General features: G+C 32.7%; 1 protein-coding gene across 1 annotated transcript in view; it reads left to right on the top strand.

Annotated features, from left to right (window-relative positions):
• Positions 1-19,201, top strand: part of LOC130444725 (dynein axonemal heavy chain 3) — a 155,914-nt gene that overhangs the window by 110,823 nt on the left and 25,890 nt on the right. The window contains exons 16-31 of the mRNA XM_056780000.1: positions 3,668-3,867; positions 3,921-4,098; positions 4,156-4,418; positions 4,476-4,996; positions 8,579-8,777; positions 10,359-10,527; positions 10,871-11,064; positions 11,209-11,337; positions 12,285-12,486; positions 12,718-12,948; positions 13,712-13,884; positions 13,948-14,086; positions 16,364-16,636; positions 16,749-17,081; positions 17,433-17,639; positions 17,713-17,925. Of these exons, the coding sequence (XP_056635978.1) occupies positions 3,668-3,867; positions 3,921-4,098; positions 4,156-4,418; positions 4,476-4,996; positions 8,579-8,777; positions 10,359-10,527; positions 10,871-11,064; positions 11,209-11,337; positions 12,285-12,486; positions 12,718-12,948; positions 13,712-13,884; positions 13,948-14,086; positions 16,364-16,636; positions 16,749-17,081; positions 17,433-17,639; positions 17,713-17,925 (3,624 nt within the window). The remainder of the gene's footprint in view (positions 1-3,667; positions 3,868-3,920; positions 4,099-4,155; positions 4,419-4,475; positions 4,997-8,578; positions 8,778-10,358; positions 10,528-10,870; positions 11,065-11,208; positions 11,338-12,284; positions 12,487-12,717; positions 12,949-13,711; positions 13,885-13,947; positions 14,087-16,363; positions 16,637-16,748; positions 17,082-17,432; positions 17,640-17,712; positions 17,926-19,201) is intronic.

Here is a 19,201-nt window from a genome sequence, read left to right as displayed (position 1 = left end):
ATCTATATTATAAAGCCCTATTTTTGACAGTTATGGATTCAAAAGTAAAATTGAAGAAATATGTCAATTATGTGAAAAAAAAATTCAAAAAATCTTCAAGACCCTGTATATTAGATACTAATGAAGTATAAAGAGTAAAAATTTAAGAGATTATAGGCAAATTCTTTCTAAATCCACATATCTATATTATGACAGTTATGGATTCAAAAGTAAAATTGAAAAAATATGTCAATTTTGTGAAAAAAAAAATTCAAAAAAACTTCAAGCCCCTGTATATTAGATACTAATAAAATATAAAGAGTACAAATTTGACAGGCAATAGAAAAATCTTTTCAAAATCTATATACCTATATTATAAAGCCCTATTTTTGACAGTTATGGATTCAAGAGTAAAATAGAAGAAATATGTCATTTTTGTGAAAAAAAAAAAATTCAAAAAACTTTAACACCCTGTATACTAGATACTAGTAAAATATAAGGAGTATAAATTTGACAGGCTATAGAAAAATCTTATCTGAATCTATATATCTATATTATAAAGCCCTATTTTTGACAGTTATGGATTCAAAAGTAAAATAGAAGAAATATGTCAATTATGTAAAAAAAAATTCAAAAAACTTCAAGACCCTGTATATTAGATACTCATAAAATATAAAGAATACAAATTTGACAGGCTATAGAAAAATCTTATCTGAATCCATATATCTATATTATGAAGCCCTATTTTTGACAGTTTTGGATTTATTAGTAAAATTAGGGAAATGTGTCATTAAGTTTTTCTGAAATGATTTAACAAATTCTTATATTATTATGCATATTTCACAAAAACAACAAATTCATTTATATTTCAAATTTTGAGGTTATATGAAAGAACCGCTATACTTTCGCATCGTTCCGGTTTACCATCATAATAAATCACTTTAGTTTAGCGTTTTCGAGGTCCTACAATCCATTTATCGACGTTCCGAATAACGTAAATCAATAGGTTCTACCAATAATTAGTTTTGTTGACTTCCGGTTCGGTTTTTTGATCTGGATTTATGAATTAATCGAAAGATTTTATTTTGGCGGATATAATTTCAAGAGATGGGGCTTGGTTGAATTAGAGAAAAACTTACACCAAGAAAAAAGTAGAAAACAATTATTGCTTACACTTTTATCTACATTCTAACAGGGAACTGTCTTTAGATGTTGTTAAGTAGACCAAGGAACTGATCCATTTTCTGCTTAGATTAGGTTAACTTAACCATCGATTAGCTTAGGTTTACTTTAGCTTAGATTATGTTAAATTAAGCTTCGATTTAGTTGGGTTTACTTAAACTTCGATTTAGTTAGGTTTACTTAAACTTCGATTTAGTTGGGTTTACTTAAGCTTCGATTTAGTTGGGTTTACTTAAACTTCGATTTAGTTGGGTTTACTTAAGCTTTGATTTAGTTGGGTTTACTTAAACTTCGATTTAGTTGGGTTTACTTAAGCTTTGATTTAGTTAGGTTTACTTAAACTTCGATTTAGTTAGGTTTACTTAAGCTTCGATTTAGTTGGGTTTACTTAAGCTTCGATTTAGTTGGGTTTACTTAAGCTTCGATGAGATTAGACTTGCTTTTGTTTAGGTTTGATTTAGTTTAGCTTCGATTTGTTTAGATTGACTCCAGCTTCGATTACGTTAGATTTACTTTAGCTTTGATTTGGTTTACTTCAGCTTCGATTAGGTTAGATTCACTTTAGTTAGGTTTACCTTAGCTTCGATTAGGTTATGTTACCTTTAGCCTCGATTAGGTTATGTTTACTTTAGCTTCGATTTGGTTATATTTACTTCAGCCTCGATAGGATTATATGTACTTCACTTTCCATTAGGTTATATTAACTTAAGCTTCGATTTAGTTAGGTTTACTTAAACTTCGATTTAGTTGGGTTTACTTAAACTTCGATTTAGTTAGGTTTACTTAAACTTCGATTTAGTTGGGTTTACTTAAACTTTGATTTAGTTGGGTTTACTTAAACTTCGATTTAGTTGGGTTTACTTAAGCTTTGATTTAGTTAGGTTTACTTAAACTTCGATTTAGTTAGGTTTACCTTAGCTTCGATTAGGTTATGTTCCCTTTAGCTTCGATTAGGTTATGTTCCCTTTAGCTTCGATTAGGTTATGTTTACTTTAGCTTCGATTTGGTTATATTTACTTCAGCCTCGATAGGATTATATGTACTTCACTTTCCATTAGGTTATATTAACTTAAGCTTCGATTTAGTTAGGTTTACTTAAACTTCGATTTAGTTGGGTTTACTTAAACTTCGATTTAGTTAGGTTTACTTAAACTTCGATTTAGTTGGGTTTACTTAAGCTTTGATTTAGTTGGGTTTACTTAAACTTCGATTTAGTTGGGTTTACTTAAGCTTTGATTTAGTTAGGTTTACTTAAACTTCGATTTAGTTAGGTTTACCTTAGCTTCGATTAGGTTATGTTCCCTTTAGCTTCGATTAGGTTATGTTCCCTTTAGCTTCGATTAGGTTATGTTTACTTTAGCTTCGATTTGGTTATATTTACTTCAGCCTCGATAGGATTATATGTACTTCACTTTCCATTAGGTTATATTAACTTAAGCTTCGATTTAGTTAGGTTTACTTAAACTTCGATTTAGTTGGGTTTACTTAAACTTCGATTTAGTTAGGTTTACTTAAACTTCGATTTAGTTGGGTTTACTTAAACTTTGATTTAGTTGGGTTTACTTAAACTTCGATTTAGTTGGGTTTACTTAAGCTTTGATTTAGTTAGGTTTACTTAAACTTCGATTTAGTTAGGTTTACCTTAGCTTCGATTAGGTTATGTTCCCTTTAGCTTCGATTAGGTTATGTTCCCTTTAGCTTCGATTTGGTTATGTTTACTTTAGCTTCGATTTGGTTATATTTACTTCAGCCTCGATAGGATTATATGTACTTCACTTTCCATTAGGTTATATTAACTTAAGCTTCGATTTAGTTAGGTTTACTTAAGCTTCGATTTAGTTGGGTTTACTTAAGCTTCGATGAGATTAGACTTACTTTTGTTTCGGTTTGATTTAGTTTAGCTTCGATTTGTTTAGATTGACTCCAGCTTCGATTACGTTAGATTTACTTTAGCTTTGATTTGGTTTACTTCAGCTTCGATTAGGTTAGATTCACTTTGGTTAGGTTTACCTTAGCTTCTATTAGGTTTTGGTTCCTTTAGCTTCGATTAGGTTATGTTTACTTTAGCTTCGATTTGGTTATATTTACTTCAGCCTCGATAGGATTATATGTACTTCACTTTCCATTAGGTTATATTAACTTAAGCTTCGATTTAGTTAGGTTTACGTAAGCTCCGATTTAGTTAGGTTTACTTAAGCTTACTTTTGTTTCGGTCTGATTTAATTTAGCTTCGATTTGTTTAGATTTACTCCAGCTTCGATTAGGTTAGATTTACTTTAGCTTCGGTTTGGTTTACTTCAGCTTCGATTCGATTAGATTCACTTTGATTAGGTTTACCTTAGCTTCGATTAGGCTATGTTCACTTTAGCTTCGATTAGGTTATGTTTACCTTAGCTTCGATTAGGTTACGTAAGATTTACTTTAGTTTCGGATAGTTTTACTTTAACTTCAGCCAACCAATTCAAGTATCGGTTTCTTGACATATCATTGAAACAAATCATTTCAGATTAGTGAAATAGTTGGAGTTCCTCTAGCCATAACCGAAGATTCAACTTTGAGCGATATGATAGACGCCGGTTTGCCCAAATTCGCCGCCCAACTCGAAGAAATAAACGCCGGCGCTACTAAAGAACACGCCTTACAAATAAATCTAGCACGAATGAAAGAAGAATGGGAAGATATCAGATTCGAATTAACGCCTTATAGGTATTCCGATATATCGTTTAAAGTTCGATAATTTTTCACAAGGGATTTTCCAGAGAAACCGGCGTGAATATATTAACAGCCGTCGATGATATACAAGTCATGATGGACGATCACATACTCAAAGCTCAAACTATGAGAGGTTCGCCGTACGTTAGAGCTTTCGAAGAGGAAATGACCGCTTGGGAAGAGAAGCTGCTATCCATGCAGGATATATTGGAGCAATGGCTCATGGTCGGTTGGAATTACGATAAAAATTTAAACGGAAAATTGAATTTTCTTTGATCGTAGTGTCAAGCTACTTGGATGTATTTAGAACCGATCTTCAGTTCGGAAGATATAATGAGACAGATGCCGACGGAGGCTAGAAATTTCAAACTGGTTGATAGAGTATGGAGGGCGGTTCAAAATAATACGAACAAAGATACCAGAGTGCTGGTCTGTACTGATTATAAAAACATGTTGGCGCTCTTGAAGGAAAACAATCGATTGCTGGACGAGATACAGAAAGGATTGAACGATTATTTGGAGAAGAAGAGACTGTTCTTCCCTAGGTTGGTGATTAATTACGAAACGCGGGATTTGTTTTATCAATATTTAACGATTTGTAGATTCTTCTTTTTATCCAACGACGAATTATTAGAAATATTATCCGAAACTAAAGATCCTCTAAGAGTTCAACCGCATCTCAAGAAATGTTTCGAAGGTATCCACCAATTGGAATTTACGCGTGACGAAGAAGTCGTCGGAATGATAAGCGTTGAAAAGGAAAAAGTTCCGTTCAGCGAGAAGATTATTCCCGCTGAAGCGAAAGGGATGGTAGAGAAATGGCTGGTTCAAGTTCAAGCTGTCATGATACAATCATTGAAAGACGTCATGCGGGATTCTATTAACAATTATCCAACAGTGGACAGACCGACGTGGATATTGAGTTGGCCCGGTCAGATCGTACAATGCGTGGATTGTATACAATGGACGACGGAAGTTACCGACGCCATTTTCGGCGGAGCCTTGGACGCTCAAGAGAAATTGTGCACCCATCAAATAGAAAGGAGCGTCAAGATGGTACAGGGGAAGTTGAAACCGAATACGCAAGTAACAGTCGAAGCTCTTATAGTTATAGATGTACATGGTAAGTGATATTCGAATTTAGTTAAGTGCTTTTGAATGCGAATGAGACAGTTGCGGCGATACGAGATTTTTCAACCCCCAAGAAGAGGGCGCAGTCCTATTTCGTTCCGAAACGAAGTAGAGCAAACCTAGAATTTAGAACAACCGCCTAAATTATAGGGAAAAGCTAGAACAACTCATTTAATAGCGATTTCTCGATGTAGGATGTGATTGTAGTGGGATATAAGTTGAATAATATGATCAATTTGATCAATATGATCAATGAACGATCCTAGAACAGCCCAGAACAACTGCCAAAATAGCGATATCTTGAAAATGCGACCCCAGTTCGAGAAACATATTTTTTTTTCAAATTTCAGTCTCTAAAAAATTCATTCAAAGTCCTATGCCGTTCTAAAACAATATAGAACAATCCTAGAATAACCCAGAACAACTGCCAAAATATCAATATCTTGAAAATGCGACCCCAGTTCGAGAAACTTATTTTTTTTCAAATTTCAGTCTCTAAAAAATTCATTCAAAGTCCTATGCCGTTCTAAAACAATATAGAACAATCCTAGAACAACCCAGAACAACTGCCAAAATATCAATATCTTGAAAATGCGACCCCAGTTCGAGAAACTTATTTTTTTTTCAAATTTCAGTCTCTAAAAAATTCATTCAAAGTCCTATGCCATTCTAAAACAATATAGAACAATCCTAGAACAACTGCCAAAATAGCGATATCTTGAAAACACAAACCCAACTCGAAAAACTCAGTTTTTTTTTCAAATTAGTCTCTAAAACTTTCATTCAAAGTCCTATGCCGTTCTGGAATAATATAGAACAATCCTAGAACAGCCCAGAACAACTGCCAAAACAGCGATATCTTGAAAACACAAACCCAGTTCGAAAAACTTATTTTTTTTTCAAATTACAGTCTCTAAAAAATTCATTCAAAGTCCTATGCCGTTCTAAAACAATATAGAACAATCCTAGAACAACCCAGAACAACTGCCAAAATAGCGATATCTTGAAAACACAAACCCAGTTCGAAAAACTTATTTTTTTTTCAAATTACAGTCTCTAAAAAATTCATTCAAAGTCCTATGCCGTTCTAAAACAATATAGAACAATCCTAGAACAACCCAGAACAACTGCCAAAATAGCGATATCTTGAAAACACAAACCCATCTCGATAAACTCATTTTTTTTTCAAATTTCAGTCTCTAAAAGTTTCATTCAAAGTCCTATTCCATTCTAAAACAATATAGATCAATCCTAGAACAACCCAGATAACTGCCAAAATAGCGATATCTTGAAAACACAAACCCATCTCGATAAACTCATTTTTTTTTCAAATTTCAGTCTCTAAAAGTTTCATTCAAAGTCCTATTCCATTCTAAAACAATATAGAACAATCCTAGAACAACCCAGAACAACTGCCAAAATAGCGATATCTTGAAAACACAAACCCATCTCGATAAACTCATTTTTTTTTCAAATTTCAGTCTCTAAAAGTTTCATTCAAAGTCCTATTCCATTCTAAAACAATATAGATCAATCCTAGAACAACCCAGATAACTGCCAAAATAGCGATATCTTGAAAACACAAACCCAGCTCGAAAAACTTATTTTTTTTTCAAATTACAGTCTCTAAAAGTTTCATTCAAAGTCCTATGCCGTTCTAAAACAATATAGAACAATCCTAGGACAACCCAGAACAACTGCGAAAATAGCGATATCTTGAAAACACAAACCCAACTCGAAAAACTCAGTTTTTTTTTCAAATTTCAGATTCTAAAAGTTTTATTCAAAGTCCTATGCCGTTCTGGAATAATATAGAACAATCCTAGAACAGCCCAGAACAACTGCAAAAATAGCGATATCTTGAAAACACAACCCCAGCTCGAAAAACTTATTTTTTTTTCAAATTACAGTCTCTAAAAGTTTCATTCAAAGTCCTATGCCATTCTAAAACAATATAGAACAATCCTAGAACAACTGCAAAAATAGCGATATCTTGAAAACACAACCCCAGCTCGAAAAACTTATTTTTTTTTCAAATTACAGTCTCTAAAAGTTTCATTCAAAGTCCTATGCCATTCTAAAACAATATAGAACAATCCTAGAACAACTGCCAAAATAGCGATATCTTGAAAACACAAACCCAACTCGAAAAACTCAGTTTTTTTTCAAATTACAGTCTCTAAAACTTTCATTCAAAGTCCTATGCCGTTCTGGAATAATATAGAACAATCCTAGAACAACCCAGAACAACTACCAAAACAGCGATATCTTGAAAACACAACCCCAGCTCGAAAAACTTATTTTTTTTTTCAAATTACAGTCTCTAAAACTTTCATTCAAAGTCCTATGCCGTTCTAAAACAATATAGAACAATCCTAGAACAGCCCAGAACAACTGCCAAAATAGCGATATCTTGAAAACACAACCCCAGCTCGAAAAACTTATTTTTTTTCAAATTACAGTCTCTAAAAGTTTCATTCAAAGTCCTATGCCGTTCCAAAACAATATAGAACAATCCTAGAACAACCCAGAACAACTGCCAAATTAGCGATATCTTTGTGAAAGCGACCACACCTCGAAAATATTATTTCAGTTTTCTCTAAAGGTTTCATTCAGAGCCCTATGCCGTTCTGGAACAATATAGAACAATCCTAGAACAACCCGGAACAACTGCCAAAATAGCGATATCTTGAAATCGTGACCCCAGCTCGAAAAACTTATTGTTTTTCCGATTTTCAATCACAGTTTTGTGCCGTTCTGAAACAAAGTATGACAAACCCAGAACAACCTGCAAAATGTTTCTAACTTTTTAACAAAATGCGGCGCCAAATTTTTAAGGGGAAGTTTTATTTCAATTTCCTCTAAAAGTATCATTAACAGTCTTATGCCGCTTTCGAACAAAGTAGAACAACCTGCAAAATGTTCGTAACTTCAAAATGTGGCGCTATCTTCTTGGTGGTGGTTTCTCACTGTTATTTTTCTTACAATATTTACAAAAAAAAAAACAGTAAATTGATTAGATTTTTTCAAAATGATCATCGTCTTCGGACACCGAAGGTAAACAGTGTAATTGTGAGTAGTGTTGACTTAGTGGTAGTGTATACAGAGTGTTCAGAAAGATAATAAGTGATGGTAAGTCGTGGTGCTACGGTTAAGACTTAAAAATCAAAGTAACATAGTCCAAAAAATATTTAGTCCAGTCAAATGAGGACGTTCTTTAAAAACCAAGAGCAGAGTTCGTGCTACCCCGGGACAGAGCGTTACCAAACTTTTTATTTGGAAATCTCCGTGAAGAAGAACCCGATCTGTGACATAAACATGACATTGGTTCTTTTCCCATAACAATTTACCTGCACTTACAGCCGTTTTCCTTCAACAGGTTTCGAGTAAAAACGAGATGGAAAATAACTCGTCGTACCTGGTACGGTTTGATTAGTTATTTCCACGCAAGAATAGAGAGAGAGAGAGAGAGAGAAAGTCGTTTTATTAAACAATTATTTTTGGATCGTCCTCGTACACTACAAATATTATTACGAGAACTAGTGATGGGTTTTAATTGAAAAATGTATTGCAGGTAGGGACATTGTGAAAAGATTGAAAGAATTGAAAGTTGGATCCATAGCCGATTTCAATTGGATATCACAATTGCGATATTACTGGAAAGATAGGGCCGTAGGGGTGTGTATGATAACCACGGAGGTTATGTACGGATTCGAATATCTAGGAAATACCGGAAGACTTGTTGCCACTCCTTTAACCGACAGGTGTTACAGGTACGTCAGATTCCCTTATACCTTTGGTAAAAGATAAAAATTGACTTTAATACGGGGTACAACTAGAAAGTAACACGTTCTAATATATCCAACTAACTTATCGAATCAACTTTTGCATACATCTGTCGTTCATCGGTATTAGAAAACGTAAAAATCACTGGGAACAAAATCGGGTCTAATAATCAGACAAATCGAAACCAAATTGCTTCAAAAGCTGTTGCGTTTCGAGCCGTACATGAACTAACTTTGTTATACGAGATGTATAACACCTGCAGTAACTATTACAAGCCTTTTGTTCCGAAGTAGCGATCGAAGTCCACTAGATCTCCAAGTGGAAGGATATCGATGATAAGAACGACGTTTGCTTTGTCTGTACCTTGGTTTATGGGATGAATGCGATATCCAAGTGAAGTAAAAAGTTCATAATTGATGAGGATCGGTTGTCCACTGCGTTCTTTATCATGAACACTTCAGCAACTTTCTCAAAACTTTCACACATACATCTGCTCGCTCTTGATGTTCAACCCATAGACCTGATGATGAATTTCAATTGACGCAACGCTTTGCGTATCTAAAAACTCAATATAAGGACCGAACTTTCGTTTCATACCAAAGCTACCACGTAACTGATTCTGTTCCGGCTGGTATACAGGGTGTCCCAGTTAAACGAGTTAAAACTATCTGTATATGGCAAAATACTTATAGTGTAACTTAGTCATTTTAAATAGAACACCCTGTATAATAATACATTTTTGAAATATACGTAAAATTTTAGTATACTTTTGTTTAAAAACTTTTTTCGAAAAATGCATACTTTTTGAGTTATAAATTTTTTTGTAAAAAATTTAAACAATTGCAGACCCTTATAAATCATTTTTTTACGTGGATACCCTTAAAGATATGAAAATGGTTTCTGTTCGGTTGCTCTTAACAAGGTCAGATGTATTTGTATCTATGTTGAAAAATTGTTTCATTTTATACAGGGTGTGTATAAAAAGTTTAACTTCATAAATATAACAGCTGCATCTCATTTAATTATGTGGATAACGGGAAGGTTTAGGTATAGGAAAATACATATGAATTTGCCTTATTTTTAACCAATCAAAGCATTAAAATAGAAGAAACCGGGTGGTTCTATTAAAACAATTAGAAATAATGATTTTTATGAAGTTAAACTTTGAACACTTTTTATACACACCCTGTATAAAATTAATAATTTTTCAACATAGATTCAGATACGCCTAACTTTGATAAAAGCATCCAAACAGAAACCATTTTGATATATCTAAGGGTGTCCTGGTAAAAAAATAATTTATAAGGGTCTGCAACTGTCAAATTTTTTACAAAAAAATTAATAACTCAAAAAGTATGCATTTTTCGAAAAAAGTTTTCAAACAAAAGTTTACTACAATTTTACGTGGATTTCGAAAATGTATTAATATACAGGGCGTTTTATTTAAAATAACAAAGTTACAGTCGATATCCGGTAGAACCGGAAGTCAGCCATCTTTCTGATGATAAACTTTCTAGATGTGCCTCGTAGTACGATGATTTTTTCGTGTGTAATTTTTGAAATTTCAGAACTCTAATGGGGGCGTTGAAATTGAATCTCGGAGGAGCTCCGGAAGGACCTGCCGGTACCGGGAAAACTGAAACTTGTAAAGATCTGGCCAAAGCGGTGGCCAAAAAATGCGTCGTTTTTAATTGTTCCGATGGATTGGATTACAAAGCTCTCGGAAAATTTTTCAAAGTAATACACCAACATCCGTTTTATTTATTTTTTTTTAATTTTGGATTCATATATTTTTACTTAGTATCATATTTTATACACACTTCCTCCCTATAAAAACAAAGCTTACGAACTGATATAAATCGCACGGTGTAAGATCTGGTGAATAAGGCGCTCGATAATGAACTTTAATTAAATTATGGTTTTTACCCGTCTACAAAAGAACTTTCACGTCGTTTTGTTGGTCTATTTAATATATACGCAAAAAAACCAATTCTCGTGCAAATATTAGGTTACGGCTATACCGATTTGTTTACAGTATGTACAGGCTCTTGTTATATGCACGACGTTTTGTTATTTTCAGGGATTGGCTCAAGCCGGAGCTTGGGCTTGCTTTGACGAATTTAATCGTATAGAGTTGGAGGTGTTGTCAGTGGTAGCGCAACAAATATTGAGTATACAGATGGCGGTAGCTGCGAAATTGACGAAATTCGTTTTCGAAGGAACCGAAATTACATTGGATCCGACTTGTACTGTTTTTATTACGATGAATCCGGGGTGAGTTTGTATGAATTATTTGAATTTTAAGAAATATTTTGACATTACGTAATATTGGCGTCAATTTACAACATACACTGTATAATTATCAAGTTGAACTTGTATTTGTACTTGTATTTTCTAGTTTGAGAATTTTAATTTCAGTTATGCCGGACGTCAAGAATTACCCGATAATTTGAAAGTGTTATTTAGAACCGTAGCAATGATGGTACCAGATTACGCCATGATTGGAGCAATATCTTTATACTCTTACGGATTTGTACAAGCTCACAGGTATGTAACCCGTATACTGTAAATATAAAACTGTTTACCGAACCCTGTATATATAAAAATGTCAACTGAACCCTGTAAATATGAAAATTTCAACTAAACCCCGTACACATTCAAATTTCAATTGAACCCTGTACATATAAAAAAGTCAACTGAACCCTGCACACATGTAAACTTCAATTGACCCCTGTATATAACAATATTTCAATTGAATTATGCGTATATAAAAATTTTAACTGCACCCTGTACATATGCACTCATAAAAATTTCAATTGAGCCCTGTACATAAAAATATTTCAATTGAATTTTGTATGTATAAAAATTTCAACTGAACCCTGTATATATACAAATGGCAATTTGAGCCCTGTACACATAAAAAAATCAATTGAACCCTGTAGGCATATGAAAATATTAAATGTACGTATAAAAAGTTCAACTGAACCCTGTACATATAATTTTTAACTGACCCTGTACATACAACATTCGTAACGAAATAATATCTTCTATTGAACGATTTCAATTTCGAAAAAAAAAAACAATTGAATTGCAACCAAAATCAACAAACTCCACATTTGTCTATTGTCATTTTGAAGGTTATTTTTAGAACCAAATGAATTTAAATTTTCAAAATTTATTATACCACAATTCTCGTTGATGATGATGAATATGTAGTTATTCGGAAGTTCGAAATATATATATTGAAACGAGTACACTTTGGTGTTTTATTGCTACAATCCCACAACAATCACGTACCTAACCCTTGTACAAATAAAATTTTTAATTAAACCCTGTATATATATTAGTTTTAACTGGACCTTGTACATATAAAAATTTTATCTGACAAAAAATTTTCGATTAAATTTCGGTTTGCATTAAACTTTATTATCGAAAACGATATTTTTGAAATTTGAAACTAGTTATTTTGAAATTTCGCAAAATTAATGTTACAGTTTGGCCGAGAAAATCGTCCACACGTACAAATTATGTTCGGAACAACTGTCCTCTCAAAATCATTACGATTACGGAATGAGAGCCGTTAAATCGGTTTTGTTAGCAGCTGGTGCATTAAAAAGAAGTTACCCCGACGTATCCGAACCGCAAATCGTATTAAGGGCCATAATCGACGTCAATCTACCGAAATTTTTAGCTCAGGTACAAAATATTTCGCTCGAACAACATAAAAATTGATACATATCACAAATGATACCAACAACCATTTTTATAACATTACTGACAGTTGACAGATTACATATAACCTCACTTTTATGTTTCCTATAAGTACGTACTATTTTTAAAGTATGGCAACGTTGTTCAAATATGACGTGCATCAATTTTTACAGTAAAATAACTATATATGGGAACAGTTTTTTTTTTATAATACAGGATGTACCTTTATTCGCTGGTATATATTCCGATCTATTCCCCGATATTGAAATACCAAAATTCGAAAGAGCCGAACTCATTGAATGTTTGATAGAAGAAATTAAGAGAAGGAATTTGCAACCTACGCCTTGGTTTGTAGAAAAATGTATGCAGATTTACGAAATGATATTAGTGAGGCACGGTTTGATGATAGTTGGAAGACCGATGGGGGGAAAGACTTCCGCTTATCAGGTATATAATTGTATCAAAGAATTACTTTTACTTTTTCTCAAAATATAATACGAAAGTAAAACAATTGTAGGGTATTTATGGTTTATTCTGAACCTAACCTTATTTAAACGCTGTCTTCTTCTTGTTCGATGAATTTGATTAATACTCAACTTTATAAAAACCAACTTTCATCATTCTTCTTCTGTTTACATTACATTTTGTCAATCAAATACATACTTAACCTCACTTAAGACACAATAGATCTTTTCGCAGTGTATATGATACCCCAATATCCACACACACATATCCTAACCTCACTTAAAGTAGATTATTTTCCCCTTCCGCAAAATCCCAACCACATTCTACTGCAAAAAACCAATTTTCACCATTCTTCTTCTGTTTACATTACATTTTCTCAACTAACTTTATTCGAATACATACTTAACCTCACTTAAAGTAGGTTATCTTCCCTTTTCGAGAAATTCCAACCACACTCGACTGCAGAAAAACAATTTTCATCATCTTCTTCTGTTCACATTACATTTCGTCAATTAACTTCATTCAAATACATACTTAACCTCACTTAAAGTAAGTCATCTTCCCCTTCCGGGAAGTCTCAACCACATTCGACTGAATTAGAACCAATTTTCATCATTCTTCTTCTGTTTACATCACATTTTCTCTACTATTTCATTCTAGTAATAACTTAACCTCACTTTCTAATAATAAATATTTGAATTTTGTAAAACTAAAAATTTGATATTATGCTTGGAATAATTTCAAGAGTTTGGCTGGTGGTCTGGGTGCTTTGGCCAATAAAATAGGTGCAGCTTTAATTGAGCACGAAGTATTATACAAAATAATTAATCCTAAAGCTATTTCTATGGGTCAATTATATGGTCAGTTCGATCCGGCGTCCCACGAGTGGTCAGATGGAGTATTAGCTACCACGTTTAGGTAATACCATCAACATTGACATAATTTTGGTTGGAATTATGGAAAAATTTTGTGTATATTTAGGGATTACGCTAATAGTACCACAAGTGACAGGAAATGGATTTTATTCGACGGTCCCGTCGACGCTGTCTGGATAGAAAACATGAATACCGTCCTGGATGATAATAAAAAACTTTGTTTAATGTCGGGAGAAATTATTCAGGTAAAAAATATGAATTAAATAATAAGAACAAGTAATTGAATCATGTTTTTTTTGTTTTTGTGTATTTCTCAAAATGGAAAAAAACTTCTTGTTCTGTTTGGAGTTCAAGACAAGATCTAGTGAAAATTCTTGTTTATACTTCTGTTAAAAATATTTGGGTTTATGGGTTCAAATGATATGAAGGATGCTTTTAGAATCACCCTGTGTGTGGAAATGTGAGAAAAGCTGAATATTTTTTATATATTCCCATCAAATATCTCTTGAAAATTGAAAAAAATTAATTTTCATTAAAAATCTAAAGTTTCTCTCCATAGCGACGTTGCCAAGATTATTTTTAGACTTAAAATTCAAAATGTCGAAGGTTTTTTTACAATTTTGTTGTAGACATTCATATAATTTAGTATTTTACCGTATAAATTTAAAAAAAATAAGACAACGACATTTTTGTAAGCAATTAATCTTTTTTTTCAAATTCATCTAACTGTAAAGTTGATATTATATTTAAAGCAAATTTAGAAAAAATTTACTTACCCAAAGCAATTACAACTGCAAACATTAAAGTTTCTAATAGAAAAAATGAGGTAACCATCATTAAAACACAAACACATCCACTGTATTAAAGTTTTTCACCCCACAATAACTTTACAAAGCTTACAACACCATACAAAGCCATATTGTTTAAATTTATGTGAGTCCCTCTGTAGTTATTATATATCAGATGTTTTCAACGGACCTTATTCACCTTATTCAATTTATTAAAAAAAACATGAGATATGATTAATTCTTCACATTTGATTTAATGGGCGCTAACAACTGACTATTAACATTTATGTTTTCCCGCCATGTTCGTAAGAACTAATCGATACCAATCAATGAGGGCGAAGTCAAGTGCCCGCCAAAATTTAAATAACAAGGTTTGTGTATTCACATTATCTTTGAGTATTTAAATATTTTAGAACACTAAAATAATAAGTATTCATAACTTTTAAGCAATTGGAAGTTATTCTAATTTTTATTAAAAACCTCAAAATTTATAATTCAATTATTAGAAGTTTCTGTCTTCAACAGGGTTGCCAAAATTTTTGGTCTTTAAACTCGAAATGTACACTTTTTTACAAAGTTGTTGTAGACCACTTTGTGAATGTTTTTGTACAAAAATTTTCAATGAAACACTCGTAAGATTTAGTATTTCATTGCCTAAATATGAAATAAACATTTAACGACATTTTTGATAGAAATTAATCTAAATAAAACATTACGATACAAAAAGATATTCCCATAAAATTATGTCGTACTGTTAATGTTAGGGAAAAATTGGATAAAAATTTTTATATAATTTATCAAAAAATTCATTGATTTTCTAGTCGTATGGTGCAGAATAAAAAATAACCGATTGTGAATACACATATTCTTTATAAAATTGAAATGATTGGCAACGTTGCCCAAAGAATTTATTCTTAAATATTGTGTTCTATATAACTATACCATTTTTTAATAGTATAATTTTTCGAAATTGATATATTATCAATAAAGTTGATATATTTTAAACAAATTGAGAAAAAAATTACTTACCTAAACCAAGTACAGCTGCAAACGCAAGTTTCTAGTAGAAAAAAATTGAAGTAACCACAATCGAAACACAAATTTCACTGAATTATAATTTTTCACCCCACAATAATTTCACAAAGCACACAATAGGCCATATTTGTTCTAATTTGTAATTATTAGAGATCAGATGCTTTTAACGAAATATATTCACTTCTACACTACACTTGGACACGAACTCACTGATATTATGTAAAATTATTACATTTTCATTAAAAATAGAAACATCGCAAATTATGAATACCTCGTATTTCGCTTAAATCACGCCATCAACTGACTATCTACATACATGTTTCCCGCCATGTTCGTAAAAACTAATCGATACCAATCAATGAGGGCGGAGTCAAATACCCGCTGAAATTTAAATATTTTATAACAAAAAGTTTTTATATTCACATTATTTCGAAATATTCTAGAAAATTGAAAAAAAATAAGTATTTATATTTATTAAGTAATCGGATATTTGGACGAAATCATGCATATAATTAGTGGAATTATTTTGAAACCATTTCTGTTTACTACCACATCATTACACTGCGCATGTCTAACGTAGATAACTTGGTTAACGAAATGCGCGGGAATGTAATTGTGAGTGTTGAACTATACCTCCTAGAAGCACTATATAAATATAGAAAATGGTGATAGTAAATAGCGTATTGAATATATTTACAGATGTCACCACAAATGAACTTAATTTTCGAACCTGCCGATTTAGAACAAGCCTCCCCGGCAACGGTATCGAGATGCGGAATGATTTACATGGAACCGGCCCTACTTGGTTGGAAACCTTTCATGGATTCTTACATGAATACGTTAGCGAAATTTCTCCTAGTGGAACAACAAGAATTATTAGTAGAATGTATGGAATGGTTGGTTCCAACGATGTTAAAACAAATCAACAAATCCAAGAAATTCGTCGAAACATCCGATATTCATCTATTCTACGTGAGTTTATAATCATATTAATTTATGTTGTAAAAACTATGAGTCGAGTATGGTGAAAAAATGTGCGTTGTGTGAAGAATTTTTGGAAGTAAAGTGTTATTTTTCATTTTAGTCTTTCACGAGGTTATTTACTTGTTCCATTCGCGAAGAAAACCAAGTAAGCACGGTGTGGTTACAATGTACTTTAATATTTTGCTTGTTATGGGGTTTGGGATCGACGTTAACGTCGGAGGGAAGACAGAATTTCGATACTTTTTATAGGAAATTATTGAACGGTGACAATCGAAAGCATCCGAAACCGAAATCTTTCAAATTAACGAAAAGTCAAGTTTTTCCCGATCGCGCCAACGTCTTCGATTGGGTGTATGATAAAAAAAATAACGGGACGTGGATCAATTGGACTGATACAGTCGAAAAAGTTGATAAAATTCCCCCAACAGCTAAGGTAAATTAAATTTGAAATAATTCGATTCAACTAGTGACATATTCTTTAATTTTTTTATATAGGGTGTTACATTTAACATGAAGTAACTCTTTATCAATAAAGGAAACTGAATTTTTTGTTTATTGATATATAATTGTTATTTATTTCATTTAATGATTTTTTACAGAAAATTATAAGTAAATTTCGACCATTTTCTAATAAAATGCTCTAAAAAGGTCTATCAGAATAATATTCAATTTAATTTAATAGGTAATTTTCCTCAATTTAGTGCCGTAAACTATTGAAACAAATTATTGAAAAAGTACAATTGAATTTTCTTCTGGAAAATCATTTTCTTGTGAATTATTTCAGGCTACTGAGTTGATTATACAAACGACTGAATCTTGTTGTCAGAGATTTTTCTTGAAAATGTGCCTGGATAACAAAATACCGATTCTGTTTGTCGGACCTACTGGTACCGGTAAATCCGCCGTGATAATTGATCATATGTTGAATTTACCCAAAGAAAAATATTTACCTAACATAGTCAACTTCAGCGCAAGAACGTCTTCGAGTTTGGTATGTACTAGTTTCTTCAGTCTCGTTTCTTCTGAATAAAGTTTCCTTTTTTTGATTTTAAATATTTTTTTAGACTCAGGAAATGGTAATGTCGAAGCTAGATAAAAGAAGAAGAGGAGTATTTGGTCCTTCGATGGGTAAACAGTGCATCCTTTTCGTCGACGACGTAGGCATGCCTCAGAAGGAAGTTTGGGGCGCGCAACCAGCCGTCGAGCTGCTACGTCAATTTATTGATCACGGACATTGGTTCGAAAAAGATACTTCGATGCTTTTTTTGGTCGATATAGTAAGTATATGATTGTTAAGACGTTTTTTTTCCTTCTCTTGTTGTTTTACTAATATTTAAATGTATAGGTACCATCCCCGAATCAGGAAAACCTTCCACGGCAGCTACTATCTTTTAGTTCGATGGAAAGCGTTTCCCACGCGTCTATTTCATGAAGTATGAGACCAGGAGTCAGATGAACTCAATTCTGGCTAATAGTGTGGATGTCTTAATTGTGATGAATCGGTTTTTCCGTACGAATTCCTACACCAATTCGATCTATAAACTAATTTCCCGTACCAAAACACTTTTTGTTGGTTATTTGGGTCATAACTTACTTTAGAAGCTCTCATTTTTTTCTTGTTTCGTTTTTTATGGTGCCAAGCTTAAGTAAACGACGTGACGTCGCGAAATTTTCATTTCTACTTGATGTTTTAAACTGTTTTAATATTGAAAATAACTCAGAAGGTGGAAAAAATCAAGAGTAGGTGGTTTAGAATGTCGATTGATTATAAACCTCGTCATGGACATCCATCAACTGTCTCAATCGACGAAAATATTGAAAAAAGTTTATATGGATGTGTTAAGAAGACTTTTGGCAGACAAGAGACTAAGCAACTAGAAATTAAGAGACATGGAGGGATCTCAATTATGCAATATTATAGATGAAGAAAACAATGAAGAAGAAGCCATTTTGAGTACTTATAACCAATTCCGTTCAGCAATTTTCGGATAAAAACATAAAAACACTTCACCTGCCTGATCTAGCCCCAAGAAACTTTTCCTTAATTCAAAACCAAGAGACATGAAAATATAGCGACTACACAACACTACAGGTTAAAAAAAATACGAGGAAGGAGTTGTGTGCCATTTTGAGTACTTTCAACCATTTCCGTTCAATAGGTTTCGGCTAAAAAAGGCATTGTTACGGTGATGTAGACACCTTACTCGCCTGATCTAACCCCATATGACTTTTCTTGAACTCAAAACCAAGAGGCATGAAAATATTTCGACTCCACAATATTGTAAAAGGTCAAGAAAAATACGAGGAAGATGTCAGCCATTTTGGGTACTTACAACCATTTCCGTTTAGCAGTTTTCGGCTAAAAAGGACATTCTTGCGCTAATATAGGCACTTTACTTGCGTGATCTAGCCCTATGTGACTTTTTCTTAATTCAAAATCAAGAAATATGAAAGGATTTGACTCTACGACATTGTAAAAGGCCAAGAAAAATACGTGCAAGAAGTTGACAGCCATTTTGTGTGCTCAGAACCATTTCCGTACAACAGTTTTCG

Source organism: Diorhabda sublineata, chromosome 5, assembly GCF_026230105.1.
Source record: "Diorhabda sublineata isolate icDioSubl1.1 chromosome 5, icDioSubl1.1, whole genome shotgun sequence".
Taxonomy (NCBI): domain Eukaryota; kingdom Metazoa; phylum Arthropoda; class Insecta; order Coleoptera; family Chrysomelidae; genus Diorhabda; species Diorhabda sublineata.
This window is presented reverse-complemented; position numbering and strand designations above follow the sequence as displayed.